This window comes from Macaca nemestrina, chromosome 16, assembly GCF_043159975.1.
Source record: "Macaca nemestrina isolate mMacNem1 chromosome 16, mMacNem.hap1, whole genome shotgun sequence".
Classification (NCBI taxonomy): domain Eukaryota; kingdom Metazoa; phylum Chordata; class Mammalia; order Primates; family Cercopithecidae; genus Macaca; species Macaca nemestrina.
The window spans coordinates 4,784,718-4,810,394 of NC_092140.1; the positions used below are offsets into that span (position 1 = coordinate 4,784,718).

Sequence of the window (25,677 nt, forward strand, 5' to 3'; positions counted from 1 at the left end):
TATTTTATTTATTTTTTTCTAATTTTGATTTTTTTTTTCTTTTAGAGGTGGGATCTCACTCTGGCACCCAGGTTGGTGTGCAGTGGTAGAAAAAGCTCACTGCAGCCTGGAACTCCTGACCTCAAGGAATTCTTCACTTCAGTCTTCTGAGTAACTGGGACTTGTTGCGTCCCACCATGCTTGGGAAATTTTTTGAGAGATAGGGGTCTCACTATGTTGCCCAGGCTGGTCTTGAACTCCTGGACTCAAGGGATCCTCCTGCCTCAGCCTCCTGAGTAACTGGGATTACAGGTGACTTTTTATTATCAGAAAATGAAAAGACCCATTGGAGATTCACACAGGGGCATACCTGAATGAATCCCACAGAAAAAGTGGACAGAGGCTTGAGAAGAATAAACGTGATCTGGGGATCCTATTAGGTTTCCTTGTTAGAGTAACAGTTTCAAATATATTAGAATTGAGTTCACTATATCTTACTAAAAGCTAGCATATAGATCATTTCTCCCTCTTTTATTATTCTTTCAGGAATATATATATATATAATTATATATAATATATATAAATATATATATAAGCTATTAAGCAAATTAAAAATCTATTACACATGTACATCTTATGTGAAGCATAGTTATGTTTTTAAAAATGTACCCATTTTCAATAGTCACTTGGATTTTGATAGAAAAAACAATTCCAAATGGAATCTCTTCTAAAGTTAAAATGAATAGATACTATCTGCTTTCAAAGATAGCACTCCAAATATTACTGTCACTTCATAAAGGGAAAAAAAAAGTCAATACTTTTTCCAAGGCACATGTAGAATTACAGAAAATGTTGTTTGGTTCATCGGCTTGTTCCGGTTCTCCAAACTCTGGTGTCCCTGTGGCGCTACTGAAATGACACAGGAATTTGGTGCCATAGCTGCACCTACATGCCAGGGGAGACATTTTCCCTGCTGCACAATGTTACATTCTCACTATCCTGTGCTTTTGGAAAGAATTTAAAAGCCTGAGTATTTGCAGGGTAATGGATGCATAAATAGTAAGAGATGTATATTCCCTCTTCCAAACTGTACTTTAGGGAAATTCAATATAAAATTTTGTACAAAAGAATGTCTAATTAAAACATGACCAATGTCTGCAAATGTTGATTTTGAGACAGTTGCATAGCAAACTAAACCACGATGCTTCCTAAACACCCAAAAACTATTTGCCTGAAGATAGCATCCAGGAATGGAATACAGTGGCCATTAGGGTGCAGACGCCATTGACATTTAAACTTAGGGATGTACTAAAAGATTTTGCATTTCACGACTCAAAGAAGTTCAGAAATGTTGGCATATAAATGTTACCTTTTTGGCAGGTTATAATTTTTCTCTGCAACTGTAGGCACAAATCATTGAGTTGGTCAGCATGCCAGTATTTTAGAAACACTTTTCGGACTCCCATCTAAAATGCAAACAGCAGGGAAACATTTAACAGCATGAAGATACCAAAATGATGATGGAAAAATAATCAGACAAAAGATTTTTCCAGCAGAGGATTAGAAGAAACAAACTAAGAAAATTAGAGTACATGTCTCTGATGCTTAAACACTATTACATTTAATCAAAATTCCAAAGGCTTTGTTGTAATAAGTATGTTTTCTGCATGTGCCACATTGTTTGCAAATGGTTACACACTACTGATGTGGGTTGTACCATGTGGTGCAAAAGAGAAACACTGGCCTTGACTATCAGTCAGAAGAGAAGACCATCCCCATGAATGGATTCTCCCATTCTAGAGCTAGACCCTCATCTTTCCTTCCTCTTTTCATAGCAGGGAGTTTGAGTTTTGAGTTTACAAAAAGAAAAACAAACACTCAAAAGACCAAAATGAAACATAAAGCCGACGCATAAAATTGTTTTACTTCTATAATTTTTCCCACTATGCCACATATGATTATAAATCAAATGTTTGTACAATTGCAATTATAGAACTTCAGAACTAAAGTTTAAAAGTCTCAAGAAAGATGAGAAAGTCATCTTTGAGCAACAATCTTCTGGATGTTTGCACAAACACTAGTTATGGGATGAACATACTTTTCCAGAATTTTTAAAAAGAAATTTTAGCATGACATGAAATCAGTTTCTATGACAAGCTCTAGTGGCATGAGAACTTATCCAAACGTACTGATATCGATGAAGACAGCTGCCAAAGAAAATTCTTAACACAAAACTGTAAGCCACATTCATACACTTTTAAAGTAATTCTCTTGTGTGTTGTGCTTATTTGAAGAATTCACAGAACTGAGGTAGGTGTGAGGAATACCCCTCACATAGAAGGCACTCATAGTCTCTTAGGAGAAGCAGACACAAGTAATTGCAGGACAGCCTGGTGAATCCGAATGTGGTGTGCCAAGGAAGCTCTGAGATGGTATTCGGTTAGATAAAGGGAAAGTATTACTTGCAATAAGTTTATAATCATATTCTTAGCACTTGAGACAAACACCATTAAAGTGAGAAGTCTAACATGTGTGCTCCCAAGCATGAACTGGGGACATTAAAATGATAACACCCCCCTAGCCTATGCCATACATCACAGTGTCACCAGAAGCTGGCATGTGCGTACACACCATGAGGTATGGGAAAGGTTTGGAGGTCAGCCTTGTCTTCAGAATGGTTGGCCAGAGATGTTTTATGAGCTATTTCATATGAAAATGGAGCTTATTCCAAACACGCTTTGTCACTTCACCCCTTTCCACCTAACTCTTCCCTTACATGATCTGCTGTCTTAATAAAACACAGTTTTGCCGAAGATTTTGGCTGAATTCTGCATTATGAGAGTCAGGCTAATTAGTTAGATCAACGGGAAAAACTCTTAACTACTGGTCTACTTCAGAGCCTTCTGGCTGACTAGATGTTCTTCTTCATTTAGTTTAGTTTCTTTTAGTTGGTTGAAATTTGAGACAGTAACATGAGTGGGTGGCTACTGAGATTGTTACTTTTTTTTTTTTCATTGTATTGCCATTTTATCTTCCCAGTTATTTTCCATAATTCATAGTCTTTTTTTTTTTTTTCTCCTTCCCAACTGCTGACTTATTTTGGCAGTCGACAGGAAGAACAGTTGGTCCTGTCTGTGAGCTCTGCAGAACAAATCTGTGAGACAGGCATTGGAAAGGAGGGAGCATGTCACCTCTCTGTTCATCATTGATTGTGGGATGTAACTCATTGTGGGAGAATAACTCCCAAAGACAAACTTCATCCAAACCTGGGTTCCAAAACAGAACTCCAAAGGAATGATGGCTGGTGATACTCCACAATGGATGGGATCAATAATGATCATTAGGGGAATTAACATATGGAAGGAGAGCAACATGCCTAAAAGACCTGTGGAAGGGAAACAGGAGAACAGGATTCTAGTTCCCCTCTCTTAATTCAGTGGAGACCCTGAGCAGGAGGGGAGGTGGAAAAAATGAGTATGTCCTCTTACAGTGGCATTTCTAACAGCCATTCCAAAACCCAAAGGAGGTTTATCTTGAACATTGTGCTAGATTTGGGGATACAAAGGAGGCCTCCATCCTCGTGGAGCTCATAGTATACTGGGGAAGGTCAGCAGTGAGCAGATTGTGGCAATTGTCCATGCTCAGGACAGAGAGTTATGTCCAAGAAACAGCTTTCAAGAAAAGAGAGTGATCAAGGTGTGATCAGGCAGGGTTCAGTGAGAAGCATGTTTTCTAAGCCATTTTGTCTTGAGGGATAAGCAGGAATTTCCCAGGGCATCTTGAGATGGTAGGTGTGAGGCAGAGAAACTAGCATGTGAAGGGCAAGAACCAGAAGATAAACCATCTGAGGGTACAGTTATGTGGACACAGATGAGGGAAGAGGCTACACCTGTAATTGCTGGCTACATCATGAAGCGGACTATAGGAAAAACATGGAAATTCTCCTGTGAGCAATTTGGATATGCTGGGAAATGTTAAGAGGACCAGATCTAAATTTTATAAAAATATTTTTTTGAAATTTGTCTTGAATCCTGAAAACTGTCTAAGAATAGATTGTTGAGCTGGTCATTGGCAAGGGAGGGAAAAATACTCCAATTAATCATTTAGGTTTGGAAGATTCTGCAACTGCTGCTTCCCTGTTGACCAACTCCTCTGTATCCTTTACAACTGAAATCAAACCTCATCTCCATTACTAGAATTTTTATATCCACCTTTCCATTTCCTTTAGGGCTTTGACACCTTCTATTTGTGTTCCCAGAGCACCCTATAAGTGATTATTTATCCTATTATAGTGCTTTGTATATATTTACCATCATATATATATATTTGCATCTCCTGAAGAATATGGACACATATTCTTGAAATGCACAAGTGGCAGGGATGTGGGCAGGATGAATTCAGATCAGAAAAAAAGAACAGAAGATAAAGAATTGTGAAGCCCTTGCATAAAGTGAGTCACAGAGACGGATGATAGCTTCTCCGGTGAAAATGAGGTAAGATGGAAAATGAAAACTTCAGTCAGACCCTAGAGTCATTCAACAATCCAGAAGTAAGTCACAGAAGGTGGCAGGTGATAGAATAAGTCACGGAGGAAATAAAAGGAAAAAGAAACATGGGGTGAAACTGGCCTACCAGTTTGTATTGTGACACCACATCTCCAACCTCCATTGAGTGAATCTGAAGCCCAGAAGCCCCTTGTAACTTACAAAACCCTTGGTTGTACCTCAGCAGTGCAGATCTGCATAGCCATCACTACATCAAAAACCCACCAGGGGACTGGAGAACAGGTCCACCCTTCCAACTCCTACCATTGCAAGTGTCTGCCTTCCTCTCATTTGTGCTTCAGTTGCCAACCCTGCTCCTTCCCAGCCATTATTCTCATTATCTCAACCCATGGCTAGCTGCAACCATAAGCTAGGGGACCAGGAGCTAGCTGACCCTGTTGCCTCCTCCTCTCAGACAAAGGAAGTGGGGAAAAGGGGAAACTCAGGATACAGTATATTCAGGAAATAGACAGTTTTGGTTTAGATATGGAAGGTAAATTACAGGAAGAGTAGACACAGAGGTTGAAGTGAACTTTTCTTGGAATACACTAGGGATTTCATGAAGCTCTTGATGGTGGGTAGTTGAGAAGTGGATTGACGGTTTCACTGCATGTCAGGTCAGTTTTGGAAGTGGAGAAAAGGACTTCTTTCTGGGAGCCATGGATTAGGATAATGGCTGGGAAGAAGCAGGGTTGGCAATCGAAGCACAAATGAGAGGAAGGCAGACATGTGCAATGGTAGGAGTTGGAAGGTTGGACCTGCTCTCCGAACCCCTGGTGGGTGTTTGATGTAGTGATGCCTGTGCAAATCTGCACTGCTGAGGTACAACCAAGGGCTTTGTAAGTTACAAAGGGCTTCTGGGCTTCAGATTCACTCGGTGGAGGTTGGAGATCTGAAGTCACAATACAAGCATCCTATCAAGACATGGCTAAAGACTTTGTTGCAATGGCTGGGTATTGTGCTTGCTACTATTACATTCATTCAGATTATTTTGTAAAAAAATTCTTCCATCAACTACTTGGGCATATTTTATGGGTATCCAACGGACTATTTTATTTCATGTAGTTTTGTATTATATAATTTATTTATGGTTTGGCAACATTTGTAGATACTCATTGGATGTTTTAGCATTTGTTTGACTGTACTTTTTTTTTTTTGAGATGCTATACTTGAAGTAAATGTTTAGTCTTTCTGAAAACAATGAAATTAGCAGTTAAGTAGTATTTTGGAGTTCTTCCCCAGAAACCATTCTGAATGTAGTCTTTATAGTTCTCTACTTTCACTGATGCTACGGATTAATGAAGATACAAATTTAAGAATCCTTCTTTAGCAGGGAAACACAGATAAGATCACATATATTCTGAATTTTCATGGATTCACACTGTTTATTAATGATATTGACCAAAAGAAAATTATTGACCGTTTTTGTTTTTTTCCTATGGAATGAATGTTACTGTATAATCAGTCTTACAGTGTTATACCAAATCCAATAAATTAAGATTCATTAAAATTAGACCAAAGGTTCAGATCACCTACATTTTTCATTTTGGTGGTATTTTCACATCAAAGAATGTTTCTCACTAAGCAGAGAAAAGGAGAGGTTAAAATGTTCTTCAACTGAGCCCTCTCCCTGTGCACTGCTAGATGCAGAGTGTTCCCAGCTGAGATTAAAATGTTAATGTCATTCTGACTCCTGTAAAAGTAAACCATCTGTGAATTACAGTCATCGCTATTTTTATTAGAAAACCATTAGGTTTTTTTTTCTTTTTAAGTGACAGATTTTAAAAGATTAAACAAAATTGTCATTGATGACTTCCAAAGCTCCAATTACTGCTACAATTTTTAGGTGTGTGTGTGTGTGTGTTTTTTTTTTTTTTTTTTGAGAGGTGTAGGCTGTGGAGGTACAGACAAATGCTGGAACGGTGCTTGTGCTAGAGTGTAGGTGGCACGGAAGCTGTGTTAGTAGAGACTTCAAGGGAACCTGTAGAGCACTTTTTTTTTTTAAAGACAATTTTTAGGAGTGCTGAGTGTTTCTGGCAGTACTTTTGGAACAGCATTTACAAAGAAAAAATACAGCTATTATCCTTTGATATTTTTCTGCGATGCACATTTCTCTCTGTATTAATGAAATTGAGAAAAACATCTAATGTTTTTACATATTGATAGTTTAGAAAAATAGTGACGCCTCTCATTTCGTTATATCTATGAATTCTTTGGGAGTTGAAGAAGCATATATTATTTGTATTCTATGTGTGACTTAATTTAGTTTACTCATTTACTGCTGCTAAAAAATACAATCAGTAATTGTTTCCCATGCAGGTAAAGTAAAGGAGAAAGCTCAGGTCACATGGTTCTGCTTTGACAGAAGGACATGTCAATTAAAACAACAAAAAACACTTCAGTTACTTATGGAGACATAGAAAATTGGATAACATTTATTTTGAAATAATAGTACAATTTCCTCTAAGGAAATGTGCACTTGTGATGTCCACAACAGATGATACTAGTAGGATTCATCATCTACAAAGGAGGGGCAAAGGAACAGAGTGTCCGTAACCCACACTGTTCTAGTTAGATCTTAGAAATCATCTCGATCAACCTCTTCAGTTTTCAAGAGAAAAAGATATGTCTTAGAGAGGACATATGACACTCACACAGTCCATACAGAAAGTTAGTGCCAGAGGTAAGATGAATCGGAGCTCTCCAGGCTCCAGACTAAAAGAAACACATACCCTTGACCCTATAAAGTCTCAAATTGAAACATGTGTATTAATCACTTGGAGATCTTGTCAAAATGTAAATTCTGATCCAGTAGGTTGGGATGGGGCCAGTGATTCATTCTGCATTTCTAACACATTCCTAAATGATGTCGGTGACGTTAGTCTGTGGACCACGTTTTCAGTGGTGAGACCCTGGGTCACTCTCTTTTCTTGAGGCTTGACTTCTCTGACAAGCTCACCTGGTCCCCTGCTCTGTGTCTGTCATCTCTGTTCCAATGTTTGTCTGAAGCTGCTTCGTTGCTGCTTCCCAATGAAAAGTTAGCTATCCTCAGAATTCTCTACTGAATTCTCCTCTTACTTTTCATCATCTTCCTGGTAAGTTCATTATTCCAAAAGCTTTCACTATAGACTGCTCATGAGAGCTCATCTTATCACCGAGTCCAGACCTATGGAGCCCATCTCATTGCGCACACATTTATGTCAATGTTTCGTGGGCACCCTAGCCTCACTCGTATGTTTCCCTCTTGTCCTGTATTTTCTAGCTCAGTGATCAAAAGAACCATCTACCTGGGTATTCCCTGAGCACCTCAAGCCCTAGAGATTTCCACAGGTCATTTCTCACACACTTTCCCATCTCATCCATCCCTACCCACTCTTGCCTTTCTAGGCCAAAGGAGTCATCATCACCTCATCACCCAAGCCAGAACCCCAAGCATCACCTAAGTTTGCTTATAGCTTTTCCCCCAGGCCCCATTTAGTCATAAGTTCTGTTGAGGTTTCTAGAACCCACTTCCTGATTACTTTTATGAATAATTTCAGTAGCTCCATAAATTATCATGGGTCTATAAGCATCCATTTTTTTAAACTATATTCAGAGTGATCTTTCCAAACATCAATCTCATTATGTTACTTTCTTGTCTAAAATTAGTTAGTGGCCTGTAATGATTTTCAGGATGATGTTCAAATGCCTTTAAAAGGCTTATTAGAGTTTTCTATTGTATCGCACTTTTAGTCTCCTCCTTCCCTTCCTCCTCCCTCTATTCCTTCCTTCTTTCCTTCTTTCCTTCCTTCCTCCTTTCCTTCTTCCCTCTCTCCATCCCTGCCTCCCTCACCTTCTCTCTAAAATTTGTGGTAAGTACACTTAGCCTGATACCTACCGTCTTAACAAAATTTTAAGCATATAATGCAGTGTTGTTAAATAGCGGTGCGATGTTGTATAGTAGGCTTCTAGAACTTATTCAATACATTCAAGCTTACTTATTCTCCAGCTATATCATATTGCTTTCTGATCCAAAGTGGGAATTCATTTTTCTCCTGTTTGGTGTGTACCTTATAATAATAAATCAATTACAATAGTACATCCATGTCACTAATGTACCTTGTATACATCTCTACAGTAGGACTGGAGTCCTGGTTTTCTTCTTATTTATGTACCGTCTGACTATTCAACTTAACTGTGAGATATTTATAAACTCAGATAATGTTGGAAAAGTATAAAGTTCATAATTCACATGTATTAAGGTGAAGGAAATGAAACTAAATGGACGTGTACAATGGAGAAGGCAGAATTTTAAAAAATGATTTTAATAAGCACTTGCTATAACATAACCTCAGATATTTAAAATTTCATTTGTCTACAAAAATTTAATTATTATTATTATTTTTTTTTTTTTGCGGAGTTTCACCCAGGCTGGAGTGCAATGGCATGATCTCAGATCACTGCAACCTCCACTTTCCAGGTTCAAGTGATTCTCCTGCCTCAGCCTACTGAGTAGCAGGGATTACAGGCATGCGCCACCATGCCTGGCTACTTTTGTAATTTTAGTGGAAATGGGGTTTCTCTATGTTGGTCAGGCTGGTCTCGAACTCCTGATCCCAGGTGATCCACCCACCTCGGCCTCCCAAAGTGCTAGGATTACAGACATGAGCCACCGCGCCCGGCCATCAAAAAATAAATCTTAACATTTTCAACTTATTTAAACTATTTGATGTATTTTATTAAAATACATCTAATAGGATTAAAGAAACAAAGATGCTAAGTTTCATATTTCTAGTGCCATCACCTCTGATATAGTATTATTACAGACTAAAATCTAGAATTTAACTCATCATCTCTTCTTTATCTGCTTTTTAATTCACCTTGCACATTGACTTCAATTTATTAGTCTTCTAGAAACTTCAATGATTTTATGTTGCCTATAAAGCCCTCTATAATATGAGCTAACACTTTTTTATTTCTCTAAAAGAGATGCTATTTACTATTATTTTAGCTTCCTGTATACTCTCCTGAAGCGCAAAACCAATGTGAACCTTCTTTATATATATTGTGCAGGGCCCACAGCATTCTTATGAATGGAGTTTTCACTGAATGATATCATTACTGTCTTTATACATTGTACAGGGCCCATAGCATTCTTATGAATGGAGTTTTCACTGAATGACATCATTACTGTCTTTATATATTGTACAGGGCCCATAGCATTCTCATGAATGCAGTTTTCACTGAATGATATCATTACAGTTGTCAGTGTTGGGTTAGATGCTATCCCTTTATTTCTAAGTCTAAAATCATTGGACTATTTTATTAACGTATATTACATTTTAATGAGAAAGGTCTTATTGTGAATGCTAGCTTCTTTTCTGCAATTAAAATGCTTTATTTTCATACAAAATTAATCTTGAAAAATGTTAACCCCCTTGCTCTAAAAACAGCCCTAGTCTAGTAAATACTTTCAGCTTTTTCAAAGGATATGTACTATCGTAGTTGCATCAAAAGTAGTCACATCTTTCACATATCAGTATTCTGGAAAAATGCCCTAGTATTTTTTAAAGTGCCCAGCAATGTAGATCTGTTCCCAGTTTGTTAAGAATAGCTTTATTGATGGTGATACGAACAACACAATCTTTTCAGTGTTCTGATGTCTGCAGAGTTCTCCCCTCAGATTTGCTTTCCTTCCTGCTGATCTCAGGATGTCATTGTGCTCCTTCACAACCCTGTTCTATTTTTGCTATGCGATACCATTTCTGTGCCTACCAGGTCATCTCTTCCAAGGGAAAGAAATCTCAAAATCCCAACATTTCTACATGTGTGCCATGAACAGGTCTTTACCTATAATTCATTCCTGGATCAATATCATTTCTCATAACACTCAGCTGCATTATATTTATATTTTTCCTGATGATCCTTTTCTCACATTTATTCATCCATCATCCTACCATCTGTCTGCTCTGAACATCCATTCACTCATTAGTTCATTCATTCATTCACCTTCAATCATTCATTCATGTATCCATTCCTAAATCAAATGTTGCCAAGCACCTTCTTCATACCAGCAGGGTACAGACGCTGGGACCACAAGGATGAGTGAAATACTGTCTACCTTTTCAACAAGCTCAATAAGGAAACCATTGAACTAAATGCATCCTCTCCAGGCTGAATTCACATTTCCCCCATTTCATTCATTAAATTTCTAAGAATGACCATTACTTTTTCGTGTGTGAATATTTTACTATTAATACCTCCACATTCTACACTTTCATGGTTGCTTTGAAAAGCTACTAAATAGAAAAATTCTAATGTTCAGCCTGGCTCTGAATGTCTGAATGTACTTTTAAATGTTCTCAAAGGATACATTTATATGAAAATACATGTTCTCTTTGTTATAAATAGACTATTCTTGAAGTTTAACTTCAACACAGAAAAGATAATTACAGCCACACACATCTAATAGAGCACTGTATCTTCTGGTATTTGAAGAAGGTGGTTTGGCTTGAATTACATATAATTATAGTTTAAGAAAAATTAATTATTCTTACCTAGAACAGTATGACCTACACAGCAGGCAGTGATGAATAAAAGCTACTATTTTGAGCTTACTAGTGAATGACTCACTATGTAATTCTATATGTTATTTCATTATGGAAATCATATTGACATGGTCAAGAGTGCTTAAAAAAAAATCACTTTTCCCAAAGAGACATACTATGAAAAAGCAAACCAAAGCCACACCCAAACAAAGGCAATTAGCTTCAAAAGCACAGAGGAAAGTGTATTTGATAAGTTAACGTATTCAGTCAGAGCACACATTTGATGTTTCTTTTCAAAATGGCCTAAATCATGTCAATAATGGTTTGCCCCATGGGACTGTATGTTATAAATGGCCAAACAGCAGCACAAACATGGTCATGGCCTTTGGCACTCCTTAGGGTATGGGAGCCCTTGTCCTACCGTCGTCTGCCAAATTGATGGCATTTATATATTTTGATGTGTGCTTTTCTTCTAAAACCATGATACCATGTTTTTTTTTTTTTTTAATCCTGCACATCTGATCTTATGTAGTTCATCTTTAGGAATATTGGTAGATATTCAAAAGTTCTGGCATTGGTTTCCTAATTCCCCGTATGTCTGTCCTGTGGTGTGCTCATGTTTGCTTTGAGAATCCCATTTAATTTTGTGAACGGTCTTCTGTTTTCAGCCCTAAAGAGCTGAGTCTTTTCCATCATCTAGAGCTCCAAACATATTTTATGGAGCAAGTTCATTTTTAAAAAGAACTTGAGTACGTTCCCGATCTACATGAATATTTTGGTTTTAAATGAGATTCCACTCTTCAAGTCAATATAACTTAACGAGCACCTTCATTGTTGCCACGGTGAGGTCCTCTCCCCTCCCATCATGTTCTCGGCTTCCTCCCTTGTCCCATCCACAATGGCTGTCTCTTGCTTGAGCCGCCACATTGGCTTGGGAACTTGTTTCCCGGCTCTGTTCTTGCTCTCTAATAACACTTTTTTTTTTTTTTTTTTTTTTTTTTTACATTTAAAGCATAAATCAGGTCATGTTCCTACCCTCTCTAAAATTTATCAGTAGCCTGCCTTGAACCTAAAATAGAATGCTGCACTTTGACATACAAGGTACCACTGGTTCTGACCCAGTTAGCTCCAAGCACACCTTCTCCTTGTGGTGATCCTGTCTAGTCGGTGCAACCGGTTCTTGAGAAGAAAAACGTGTTAGCAATTATAAGGCTTCTGGCATATAATAGGTGCTCAGTAAATGCCTATCGAATGACTAAATAATCTTGAAGTTGGGGAAATTTGTATTGACATAGAAGAGATGGAGTTGGATCTCTCAGTAGGCACAGGCACAAACGCCCTTCTTTCAGTAGTTGTTAGGGGCCTCATATTATCCAGCAGGACTGAGCTTTGAAGGTCAGAAACTGTTGTAATAGCAAAGTTATTTTTGCCTCCCCAGAACTAAATTATTTATTAATTCTCTCAATTTTTCTCCTTCGTGGGGCAATAATGAAAACACAAATGTTGAGAAACACGACTTTGTAGCATCCCTGTCTGCCATTTTCACCTGGTTCTCTCTCCAGCCCTCCTGCTCTCCTGTTGGTTCTCCCAGGAGGTCCTTACCTCAGGAGCTCAGCACACTTACCCTGGGACCCTTGGTCCTGCCTCAGCATGTCCCCAGCTCCTTCTCACCCTTCAGATCTGGGCCTACATGTGACCGTCCCAGAAATTCCCTGCATGGCAACTGCCCTGTTAGGTCAGGAACCCTCTAGTTCACTACTGCAGTGTCCCTTTTGCTCTTTTTGCACCTGGATCCTAATCTGTGATTTATTAGTTTAAAGCTGACTGTTTCTCCCCCAGCAGACTGTAAGCCATCGCAATTGCCTTGCCTAATTTGGGGAACTCACAAGGTGATCAATAAATGCTTGTTGAATCAGTCAATCAATAAACTTGAAGCAGAGGAAAACAGATGGATTTCTAAGAGATCAAAGTTGGATTAGGCATAGGACAAGTCAGTTTTAATCAGCAATTAGCGCCAGATAGTACCCTAAGATATTACTCTTCATGCACAATGAAGCTGAGTGAAAAAATGTAAACTTACTCTAAAGGCAGAAACTATCACACATGTCACCCAAACTTACTGCAGATACCTTCATATGCAAAGGGAAGATGTAGTCATCGGTAGGAGGTTCATTCATGCAACAAACACAAGTTGTATACACACTATGTGCCAGACCCTGCAAGAGATGTCATAGTGAAACACACACATGTATGCACACACACACACGCACGCATATGCACATGTGCACACACACACGCGCGCAAGCAAAAATACAAAAGAACATGGTTACATGACACCTGTCCTCAGAAAGTTAAGTGTGGAAAGGGAGAAAGACACATTTAGTAAGGATCAAATACATGCAGGATTTTTAAAAACGAAGTGAATGACGATGCACCAAATATTTTCAGTAGTTATCTTTAGGTAGTTCAATTCTGGTAGACTGTATTTTCTTCCTCAGTTTTTTTTCTATTTTTCAAACTTCTTATCAAGGATACATACTACTTTTATAACAAAAATGTTCCATATATGTATATGGTGTGTGTGTATGCATGTGTTTGGCACAAAAGAAGAAAGGAAATATACACAGACACACACACATATAATATAATATCTATGGTGATTGCCAATAGAATGTACATCGTTTCAAGGTGTACTCTTAGGTTCCTAATGCTTATTATTTTCAACATTTATAATTCCAGAGAAGGAGAAAGGATACAAAAGAAAGAATCATTTTATAGGCTATTTTCTAGCTTGTACTTATAGTTGATTTATGGAGTGCTCCCTGAGTAGTAAAACAAAGGTTATAAACCATTAATTTATCGTACTAATAAGAACCTAGGGCCCTAATACAATTGTCTCATCACAGAGAATGTAAAAAAAGTGGGGGTAGTTAAAACTTTAACAGTTCCTTGCTCTTCTATTTTATTTTCTCTACTGTACTATTGCAGATTAATGAAATAATAAAACCTTCACCCACTGATTTTATGTAATGTTATGGTAAAATGTTAATGTTGCAATTCTTAGTAATATATGAGCAAATCCTTCAAAGATCATAACTTAATTTAACTCGTTTTCAAACTATGACTTATTTCAAACTATTTAGGTAACAAAATCTAGACTATTCCATAAATATTACATTAGAAGACGATGATAAAAAAAAGATTGTGAATTTCTTTGTTCATGAGTAAACACAAATAGGAAAAGTATATCTCATTACAATTTGGAGTATGTTTTTTGTGAGTATCCTTTGTTATCTCTTTAAGAGCCTCTCTCTCGGTCTCTTTCACATCCACGCATGCACACACTCAAGAGTAAGTATCGTATCATGCCGGTACTTGGGACGAAGTTGATGTTCTAATTTTGTTTCTTTCTTCCTGTCTGTATAATCTTGAGTAAGCCACCAGAAGGATCTATGTGTCTGACTCCTCATCCTTAAAATCATAGATGATATGTCATCTCTAAGGTGAAGAGCTCAACTTCTCCTTCCACAATTTCCAGTAACAGATATCACAAGTTCCTGCCTCAAAGGAGACACACAGGCCACTCTTCTTTGCCTGCTCACAAAACTTCTTTCACCCCAAAGTTCTCGACATCTGCTTGCACAGTGAAAAGTACCACCGGGAAAGACTTTCTGCACAGAGCCACATCCGTGCAGTCCCCCCTCGACTCTCCGGGTGCTGTGTGTTCCGAAGCAGCACCCCTGGTATCACATGGACCGACTCTGACAGATTTGTTTCTTCATTCGTCATCCCTCCAGATGGCTTTAAAATGAATATAGCATTCAAATAACTACACAGAAGAAATCATCCTATAACCAGTTGATGCATATAAAATGTGTGAAAATCAGATTATACCACTTATTTTTCCACTTAGAATTAGCTTCAAAGGTTTTCATTTTACATAAATGACATAACACGAAAAACAAGCATGTTCCACATGGGCCGAACTGCTGTCCAGTCACTTTTCTGTGGCTTGGAGAAATTCAGGCTAATAGTCTGATTAACCGCACACAGCTCCAGAGGGATCCTTTCCAAGTTACCTTAAGATAGCCCTGAATTTAAAATGCATATATTTAGATAAGTAAAATACCTGAATAATAACAATAATAAAACAAATAGCAGATGGTTAATAACTACTGGCTTAATTTAACTTGTTTTCAAACTATGAGTTAATTCAAACTATTTGGATATTTTTCCATAGTGAAGTAATCCATGAACTCTTTGTTTCATAAAGAAAACTCTATCTGCTGAGACAGAAAACAGCACTAGAAGTTAGTCATGCAGGTCCTATTCAAATCATTTCAAAACACTTCCATTCCTTTTTGCAAACAAGTTACATAAATCCCACTTTGCAAATAAGGACGTGGCTCTGACTAGTCCACCATGTTTTTAAAATATATCATTTCACTGTAAACATAAGAAGCCACCAACGTGAAAGATTGCCTTCTAGCCACCACTACATCTTGATTTTCCTTTCTTCAAAATCAAACCACATTATGTAAAAGTAGCAATTTTGAGTATGTTAAGGAAACAGCAACATGCATGAGTTTGCCAAAACTTTTGGTGACCAGTTCAAATTATATGAAAGAAGGCACAAGATTCCTTTGAGAAGTACAGGCTAGTGGTATAAACACATAACAGAAATTATATATTGGAAAACAAAAATGCTTTGGTGCAAAATGCCGTGTGACTTACAGCTTTTTCACAAATGTTTAAAATAGTTAATTTGACCCTATGCAGTATTCTATGCTGAAATTATATTTACGTAGTAGTTTCAAATTTTAAAAATTATCTGTAACTATAGAAGTAATGCATTAATACATGTATCTTATAAACACAGATATAAAGCTAAAAATCCATTTGATTCTTACTTCATTTCAAAACAATACATTTTAAAAGGTTTTTTTTTTTTTTTTTGAGACGGAGTTTCACTCTTGTTGCCCAGGCTGGAGTGCAATGGCACAATCTCCGCTCACTACAACCTCCACCTCCCAGGTTCAAGCAATTCTTCTGCCTCAGCCTCCCAAGTAGCTGGAAATACAGGTATCACCATGCCTGGCTAATTTTTTTGTATTTTTAGTAGAGACAGGGTTTCACCATGTTGGCCAGGCTGGTCTTGAACTCCTGACCCCAGGCGATCCACTCACCTCAGCCTCCCAAAGTGCTGGGATTACAAGCATCAGCCACTGCGCCCAGCCTATAAAAGTTCTTACATGTCTTTGAATCCACATCAAGTATACTGTATTGTTTGGTAGTTTCTTATTTACAGAAACTCATTTCTTGGACCAGCTTCCAGGCACAGAGTGTCTGTCCTGTGTCTTTCTCTGGCTTCTATGCCGGGGATGCAGCAGTAAGCTGCGGACACAAAGCCCTTGGGATGGAGCTCCCATGCTATGGAGGAAAGGTGGTGAACAGCATGTTAAGGATTGCAATCTGAAGCGTAACAGAAGGTCCTAGGCACCATGGAGAAGAACGAAGCAGAGAAGAGGATGAGAAGATGCAGTAGGAAGGTCGAGGATAATGAGAATTTAAAATCTAGTAGCCAGGGAATGCCTCGCTGAGAATTGGCATGTGAGCAAAACTCGGTATACTGGAAATGGTGCAGATCTGCGGAAATAGCCTAATAAACTGTTTTCAAACTGCCTTTGCTCTAGGTGCGAAGGTGCAGCACTGCTCCTTTGACCTGCATTTCTACCAGCACCGCCCATGAGTTGCCCCCACCCCTGTCATTTCCTCTGGATGGCCTGAGTCACATCTAGGTCTTAACTCTCAGAATTATAATCAATATCAAATGCTTCCTGAGACTCTTCACTTGATTACAGTTCTTATCCTTCTCTATCTTCTTCTTTCCTTACTCCTCCTTTTCTCCTTTTCCTTCTCCTCTTGTTTCCAAGATGTAGTTGGGAATGAGGGTGCAAATGCATTGTGCTATTTCAGGGTCAGTTTAGCTGACAGTTTGGGTAGAAAAGGATTCTGATCAGAGTCACCCTGTAATGGGAAGTAGTCCGCTTGTTTTTCCTTCATTTGCTGGGCGAATTTTAAACATAAAAAAGGCACTATGTACAAGGCGAAGGCTGCTCAGACGAATAAAGGGTATGAGTATCTTTGATCAGAGCTCGCACTGTGACGCATAACCTATCCCTTTCAAGTCCTGTAATATGAGCAAAATGACTTCAGATAGTTATATTAAAAGATATAGATCGAGTTAAATGCAGTGGAAAGAACATGACATAGTAAAAGCTAGACGTGGTCTCAGCAAAGTGGTGCTCCCACTGAAACTGAATATTAACTGCACCTAATATTTTGATCAGTACACTGATCTCTAACTAAGACAAGGGCTCTCTGTGAGGTTCAATTTCCTCAAATCTAAAATAAGGTCACTCCTGTACACACTGTCTACTTTCCTTTTCTGCACAGATTTTTTTATTAGGCTCTAATAAAATAAAATAAAAACTACGAATAGTTGTAATATACTCTGTAGATGACAGGAATTATTACCTATTAAATATTAAAAATTCCAGTACAGACTACAAAGCTGTGACTACTTAAAGCATGAAAAGCAGACACAGGTGTATAGATCGGCGTACAAAATAGTACTGAAGATATGACATCTTTATCCTCATCTGAAACAGAAGGAAATCAAATGTGCACCAAGGCTTACTGAATTGCTACAATGTTGGAGAGTATAAGAATTCCAGAGTTACAATCTCATATTGATGATTCAAGGCTTTCCTTCTACAGGGTCTGATTAAAGTTAAAAAGAGAAGACAGAACCTGCCAGATCTCCAAGACCCATTAGAATGACAATGAAATTACTATGTTCAGTTAAAAGAAATGAATTTCTAGCTAACACTGTATACAAGTTAACGCAGCAAAATGTAATTCTAATCTCTTCGGTCCTCCAGCACTGCTTTTAAAAATATGGAAAAGAATAACCATTCATTTCATGCTAACCACTCAGGACTAAAGGATGAACTGACTGGTTAATGAAAACACACATTGTAACTCTCAGCAATTTGGAAACAATGCTACAGATACACTAACCATCAGATGCAACCTTGTTGTCCCTGCAGCCTAACAGCTTCTGATTTAATTGCTGTGTCAATTAAAAACAGAATAGACTAGGAGTAATTCTTCCTGTAACTAGCAATGCATTTCAAACAAATGCTTTGCTTTTGCAACTGAGGAGTCTAACTTTCCAGGTTAGGAATGAGTGTTTTTTGTTTTGTTTTATTTACTTTTTTTTAACAAAAGCTTTTTTTCCTTTGTCAGACCAATATAAAAGTGAAGTATGAATAAGCTTCATTTCTGTGAAGTTGATTATTTGTCTGGTAGTATAAAGTACATCATAGGTTACATCTTGAAGAAGCTGAAGAAACACTGTTTTTTCTGACTAGACAACAGGGAACTCATAAGTAAATATGCTCAGTGAATAAGCACATTTATTTCTCTTTCCTTTTAATTTTTTTTGTCTTGTATTTTCAGCTTCTTTTCAGGCAGGCGAAAAGTGTGGAGAAAATAGTGCCATGAAATGGGATCCCTTTCCCATTTAAAAAAATGTTAATACTCTCATTGAAAGTCCTAATGCATGTTTCAATTTAATGCTATCCTCGGCTGCAATTTCAAGTATCCTAGCAAAAGCAGAGATACAGAAGAAATGATGGCTGGCAGGGTGTACCGATTTGTCTTCCAGTCTCCTCTCATATTTGGCCGGTACTTTACAGTGGTCTATCAGAGGGATCACTGCTCAGGTATTGTGGTTACTTCCAATCACTCTCTTAGTGAAAGAATTATTCCAGATTCCCTTGCTTCCTTCTACAAATAAAAATTCTCCCTCTCCCTTTCCCTCATACACACACATCTATCTCACAGATACACACACACACACACACACACACACACACACACACACACACACATATGTATATCATTATCTGTAAGTATTCTTTAAAAGCAAAAGAATACAATAAGAATACCTTAGTGGTACATCATCGGTGGACTACTACTATATAATTACTTATTCAAAATCTCAGCAGTGATTCCGTTGAACTGACTTCAGTTACCTATAGACCGAATAAACGCTGATATATGTGAATCCCACCCCTATGTCACTGACTCTGGAGGGGTTGGCGGACATCACTTCTGGTTAGTAATTCCTCCTTCTTCCTCCTTCCCTTTTTACCCAATCTTTTGGCACTGATGTGCATCACTGACAACTTCAGACTGAGTAAGCTTCCTCCTTCAGATTGTTATTTAAAGTTCAAATTTCATTATTAGTTTAAAAAAAAAAAGAAAAGAAAAGGAAAAAAGATAACAAAGAAAAAGATTGGGTGGCACAGACAATTAAATCATTACTCATCAATGCCAAAATTCTAGGTTCTTTGTTCTTTGTCATAGACAGATGAGCGTGCGAGTGTCAATCCAGTCTTCCCTCCCTGTTTTGCTTAGACTGGGCCACTTTTGGTCCTATTCAGCAATTCTGAATCACGAGCTCATGTCATTTCTAAAGCCAAGTCCTCATCCTTTGACTCATCAATTATCATGTATTTTTACTCATAGATATTCTCCCTATCACTTTTTAAAGATGCAAATTATGTCTACTTTCCAGTCATCGTCATGTTTTTACCAAAGCTTTTAGCTACCGTTGTTTCTGCCACCTACGCACTTTTGGTGGTTTTACAGCAAGAAACTTCCAAATAATTCCTGGTGTCATGGACTGCGTGGTTTCCCATTGCTGCTCTAATCTGCTCTTGTCACTTCAAACCTCTTCTTCCTAAAATGAGTCAAGGATGGACTCTGATGTTGTTGAACGTATTTAACAAGATCTGGAACCATCTTCTCCTGTTTCTGGTGAACATTTGCCTGTAATTTTGTCTCAGGTTATTTTCTTTTTCTGCAAGTCTAGCTATAGCTTTCACTGGCCCCTAGGTTCTGCCATCAAATCGATCACAGACTATAATAAAGTGTTTCCAATTATGAGGCTTTTGCCAACAAATGAGGTTCAAAGGATAGTGACATTTTCACTGTAAGGCAGGTGAGAAGCAGGGCAACGAGAAACAGAAGAAAGGGGAGCTGAGTGAGACTTGAACGAGCTACGGAAGTCCAGGTCAAACATGCACTTGTGAGAGACCAACTCTGCACACAGAAATCAACCTTAGTTCTTCAATTTTGGCTCCTCTGACTCCTGCTATGGGTAAATACGACAAAATGCTTTAGTGACAAGGTATGAATCTGGCACATGGGCAAACAGAATGGGGCTCATGAGCTTCTGTCATGGTTGTAAAGGGAGCCTCTTAGATTTCCTCATGTTGGCTGCAAGATGTTAAAATCAGCAAGTCATAAAGAATGACAAATTTCCAGCGAATACACTGAACGTCACGCTTTGCCAAACACATCAAAGGAATTTGTTTTTGCCAGGAAGACTCTGGTGGCTCCCTGCAATGACTCAGCTCATTTATTTAAAATCCTAAAGTGGTATTTTCATAGCTTGTAGGTCACCGACCTGCCAGCCTTGTAATTTACACTGCTGGAGAACAAGCCGACATCGCTCTGCAGCCAAATGTTCCTTCTTCTCACGCAGGAACGTATCAGCCAGCGGCTTATACCTGTGAAAAGCAGCAGAGACAGAAAGCAGTGACTGCATTTGCCAAGCACATAATCACATTCAACAGGGCTGTCTTTGTTACATCGTTTCCCAAGTTTCCCCGTCTTTCTTTATCCCAGGAATACCCAAATACCTGTTCACTGTGCATTTACTAGGGAACTGGAAATAATCCTTATCTTTTACAAGCGAAATCATTTTTACAATGCATCAAATATATTTTTCAGTCCTCTAATATATATTTAGCACTGTCATGGAGCAATTCAAACCATTTAACCAAAGGAAATTTGAAGGGAATGAAAATATGAAAATTAATCCAGTAGCCATTTTTAAACATTGGGCATGCTCCTTAAAAATACATCCTTTAAGAAATTTAAGCATTCTTTATGGCCACTTAAGAGTGAATTCAGATGTAACTAGAGTCTATAATAATGGAATACCAAAATGTTCATTCAGAATACTTATTTGAGAGATAGAATCACTTCTTCCCCATATATTAGATATTGAATATTGAAAATATTCTGGGACATTTTTATTTTGCAAAGCATCAGTGGCCAGTTGACTTCCATTCCTTAACTGAAATTCATGGCAATATAATAGTTTCCTATAGGTTTTTCAAAAATGACTTTTAAAATTATATCGCCCACTTTAAAAAATCCATGCAAAATTCCCTTTGCGCTTACAGTGGTTAACCTGAGATACAGGCAAGGCTACAATGGAGGAGGAGGAAGAGGAGAAAACCAAAAAGGAAATGAGCAAAGATACATGCAGTTGCATCCTGTTGCCTTCTGTGTTTATGATTCTCATGTTGGGCTGTTCTGCAAGCTGAAGGAAATGCAATGCCAAAGCTGAAGTCATCAGTTTTCTGTTATTTTCTGTGTAATACCTTAGTGCTTCATCTAAAGTTCACTGCAGTAAATTTGGGATTTGCTAAAATGAGTTTATTCCGTTTCCTTAGTGCAATTAAGGGAGGGAGTGTTTTGCCTACACATCTTTATTTACTTGCTTTCCTTGGAGAAAGCAGTGGGAGTATGGGACATATCCCATGGACAGCCACACAGGAATCACACACATGTCTTATTTCGGCAGGTACTGTGGGTAAACGAGGGCTCACATGTGCGGCAGTACAGTCTGGAGTGTAACACAGGCTGGGAAACACACCTGCCATGGACAGAACGTATATCAAAATCCCTGCATTCAAATCCTAACCCCCAATATGATGGTACTAAGAGGTGGGGCCTTTGACAGGTGATTGAGTCATGAGGATGGAGCTTTCATGAATGGGATTAGTGCACTTAGAGAAGGCTGAAGAAAACAGGCTTGTTCCTTCCTATAAGGTCAGTGTAAATGCAATTGTGGTTTTCACATTGTTGAAATTTGCCATTTGACATTGGAATACATTCTTAAATAAATGTGGTTATGTTATACATCATGTTAGTGTGCATTTCTTGCTTTATGTTTTTTGCTAATGACTTATTACTTGCTGTTTATTTTATATTTATTTTAGACTATGAGAATAATGTTAGATAAAAAGCAAATTTCCGGGTGTGGTGGCAGGAGCCTGTAGTCCCAGCTACTCGGGAGGCAGAGGCAGGAGAATGGCGTGAACCCGGGAGGCAGAGCTTGCAGTGAGCCGAGATGGCACCACTGCACTCCAGCCTGGGCAACAGAGCAGACTCCGTCTCAAAAACAAAAAGCGAATTCGAGCGATTTTCTTATTTAGGTTCAAAATGGGTCGTAAAAGAGTGGAAACAACTCACAACATCAACAACGCATTTGGCCCAGGAGCTGCTAACGAACATACAGTGCAGTGTGGTTCAAGAAGTTTTGCTAAAGAGATGAGAGCCTTGAAGATGAGGAGTGTAGTGGCTGGCCATTGGAATCTGACAATGACCAACTGAGAGCAATCCTCGAAGCTGATCGTCTTACAACTACATGAGAAGTTGCCAAAGAACTCAAGGTCGAACATTCTAAGGTTGTTTGGCATTTGAAGCAAATTGGAAAGGTGAAAAAGCTCAATAAGTGGGTGACTCATGAGCTAACTGAGAATAAAAAAAAAATGTTGTTTCAAAGTACTCTTATTCTATGTAACAACCATGAACCGTTTCTTGATCAGATTATGATGCACGACGAAAGTGGATTTTATATGACAACCAGCGATGACCAGCTCAGTGGCTGGACCAAGAAGAAGCTCCAAAGCACTTCCTAAAGCCAAACTTGCACCGAAAAAGAGGTTATGTCACTGTGTGGTGGTCTGCTGCTGGTCTGATCCACTAGAGCTTTCTGAATCCCAGCGAAACCATTACATCTGAGAAGTGTGCTCAGCAAATAGATGAGATGCACCGAAAACTGCAACGCCTGCAGCCGGCATTGGTCAACAGGAAGGGCCCAATTCTTCTCCATCACAGCGCCTGGCTGCACGTCACACAACCAAAAGTGGAAAGACGGGCTACTAAGTTTTGCCTCATCCACCATATTCACCTGACCTCTCGCCAACCATCTACCACTTCTTCAAGCATCTCAACAACTTTTCGCAGGGAAAATGCTTCCGCAAGTGGCGGGATGCAGAAAATGCTATCCAAGAGTTTGTCGATTCTCAAAGCACAGAATTTTAAGCTACAGGGATAAACAAAACTTACTTCGCATTGGCAAAAATGTGTTGATTGTAATGGTCCCTATTTTGATTAATAAAGATGTGTTTGAGTCTAGTTATAATGACCTAATGTTCACGGCCCGAAACTGCAATTACTTTTGCACTAACCTAACACCATGTGAGAACACCGTCCATAGAGAGAACAAGAAGGCTCTCTCTCCAAACCAGGAAGCGAGCTTCCACTGAATACTGAATTTGCCGACAACTTGATCTTGGATTTCCCACCCTCCAGGACTATGAGCACTTTCTGTTGCTCAGGAGCCACCATGGTCTATGATAATTTGGGACAGCAGCTTGAACTGACCAAGACAGTACCCAGTTACCTTCTCAGCTGGAGACATTTCTTATCTCCTTTCTTAAATCTTCAGCATTCTCACTGAAAAGTCAGTGTATGACTTTTCCAGGACTGAGAATCCTCATAATCTTGCTAGCCATAAACCAGAATGAATTTATCAGTATCAGCAACCACCCTTCCTTCTCATAGATGGATTTTTGCTCACGTATCAAACTTGGTGCATAGGAAAGCATAAAAACAAAAAATGGCAAGTAACAGAGATTGAGACTGAAGTAACTGAGACTGAAATTGCAGTGCCAGAGGCAAGGATATGAAAAAGGTGGCTCATTATTTTGCTCACACTAAATGGACTACAGTGATTTGTTGATGGATGAAGTACTCATGAATTGTTTTGCTTTTGATGGGTGACAAGAATGTGATTTCTTACATGCCATGTACTAAAGTTGGTAGCTGTGTGTTTTATTTTACTTTATTAATTTTTATTGGGGTTTCTGCAGAAGAAGAAAGGGAATTTCCCCTGTACAACAGGGCAGGGCAAATGGGTATGATGTGGGATATGTAGAGGGTTGGGAAACAGGAGTAAGCTGTGCAAAGGGCAGTGAATGTGGACCACCCACCCAGAAGGCTATGGGCATCCCCTAATGATTCTCTCACATGCTATCAGTACTTTTTTTTTTTTTTTTTTTTTTTGCAGAGTTTCATTCTTGTCATGCAGGCTGGAGTGCAATGGTGCTATCTCTGCTCACTGCAACCTTCACCTCCTGGGTTCAAGCGATTGTCCTGCCTCAGCCTCCCAAGTAGCTGAGATTAAAGCACCCGCCACCACGCCCGACTAATTTTTGTATTTTTAGTAGAGACAGGGTTTCACCATGTTGGCCAGGCTGGTCTCGAACTGCTGACCTCAGGTGATCCACCCGCCTTGGCCTCTCAAAGTGCTGGTATTACAGGTGTGAGCCACCGTGCCCAGCTGACATTAGTACCTCTTATGAGCAAACATGGGTTAGGTTTGATAATGTCTGAGTGGTTAAAAGGCGACAAGTGATATAATTGTACAGTGTGTTCAAATAGCAAAGAAACTGAATTGGGAATCTGAAAACTGAGATTTAGGTTCCCACTTTGTAACCAGTTTGCTATAATGCCCTTGGCAAGTCACCTAACAAGCAACGCTCTGCCCTCCCTCAGAACTGTCTGTTTGCATTTCTCCAGACGAGACATAAATTCTATTCTGTGTTACAAACTCTGACCTCTCCTCAAAGTTTGTGAGTTCACCCAGAGTAAGGGGATATCTTTGTACATTTTATGGTGTCTCCTAGCTTGCCTTTGAATGTAGCAAGTTTAAATAAATGATAGTCAAGACATGGGGCTGTGGAGCAGGAGATGGTAAGTCGCATTTCTTGAACCCTGAATGAATGCAAAGGGCTTTTCATATCACCTCACATCCTCCTCACAGATGCAGGCCTGGATGACAATCATCTTTAGATAGTGAGACAGATAATGGTTGTAGGCATTCATTCACTTACCCAAGTTCACAGGGATGCTGTTATGGGCTGAACTGTGTCCCCCCCGTGCAAGATAAGTGAACGTGATGTTTAGGGTCTTTGTAGAGTATTCAAGTTAAGATGAGATCATTAGGGTGGGGCCTAATCCAATATGACTCATATCCTGAAAAGAAGAGGGAAACGCCACGGGAGATGCACAGCAGAGGGCCACATGATGCATGCAGAGGTGTCAGTGACACAGCTGCAATCAGGGAACACTGAGGATCTATGGCCGCCACCAGAGACCAGGAAGAGGCCAGGGCAGATGCCACCCAGACTTTCAGAGGAAGCCCTGCTGACAACTCAGTGTTGAACTTCTCACTTCCAGAGCTGGATGAGGAAAGGTCTATTGCTTTAAGCCATGGAGTTTGTGGTGCCTGCTTACGGCAGCACTGGGAAGCTGATACAGATGAGGAAAGTGGCTGAGCTGAAATTGAACCCAGGACAATCTAACTCCAGGGCCAAGCTCTTCACCACCATTGCTACAGTTTTGATGACAAC

General features: G+C 39.0%; 1 protein-coding gene across 8 annotated transcripts in view; it reads right to left on the reverse strand.

Moving 5' to 3' along the window:
* Positions 1-25,677, reverse strand: part of LOC105485316 (myosin XVI) — a 703,391-nt gene that overhangs the window by 89,233 nt on the left and 588,481 nt on the right. For all 8 annotated transcript variants that reach the window (XM_011747599.2, XM_071081051.1, XM_011747600.3 and 5 more), the window contains 2 exons: positions 20,592-20,694; positions 1,349-1,445 (listed from right to left, as the gene is read on the reverse strand). In XM_011747599.2, the coding sequence (XP_011745901.2) occupies positions 1,349-1,445; positions 20,592-20,694 (200 nt within the window). The remainder of the gene's footprint in view (positions 1-1,348; positions 1,446-20,591; positions 20,695-25,677) is intronic.